This window comes from Cariama cristata, unplaced genomic scaffold (assembly GCF_000690535.1).
Source record: "Cariama cristata isolate BGI_N322 unplaced genomic scaffold, ASM69053v1 scaffold19598, whole genome shotgun sequence".
Classification (NCBI taxonomy): domain Eukaryota; kingdom Metazoa; phylum Chordata; class Aves; order Cariamiformes; family Cariamidae; genus Cariama; species Cariama cristata.
The window spans coordinates 14,442-14,673 of NW_009633134.1; the positions used below are offsets into that span (position 1 = coordinate 14,442).

The 232-nt window shown below is 71.6% G+C and overlaps 1 protein-coding gene across 1 annotated transcript in view; it reads left to right on the forward strand.

Moving 5' to 3' along the window:
• Positions 1–5: 5 nt before the first annotated feature.
• The window catches only part of FAM83F (family with sequence similarity 83, member F), a gene marked incomplete at its 5' end in the record, with an annotated part of 18,187 nt that continues 17,960 nt past the window's right edge, over positions 6–232 (forward strand). The window contains one exon of the mRNA XM_009706653.1: positions 6–230. Coding sequence (XP_009704955.1) covers positions 6–230 — 225 coding nt within the window. The remainder of the gene's footprint in view (positions 231–232) is intronic.

The following is a 232-nucleotide window of genomic DNA, read 5'->3' on the forward strand; positions in this document are numbered from 1 at the left end:
CCGAGAACCAGCGCCGGGCCCTGGAGGTGCTGGTGACCCGCGGCGAGGCGGCCTACCGGGAGCTGCTGAGGAAGGAGCAGCTCCGTGACTTTCTCTCCAGCCGGGAGCTGCAGGCCCTGCGAGGCGGCTGGCGGGGATACGACGACCCCCGGGAAGGTGGCAAGGTGGTGCGGGGACCCGGTGGCGAGACCCTCTCGTTGGCCTACTGGCCCCAATGTTCGGACACGGCGGC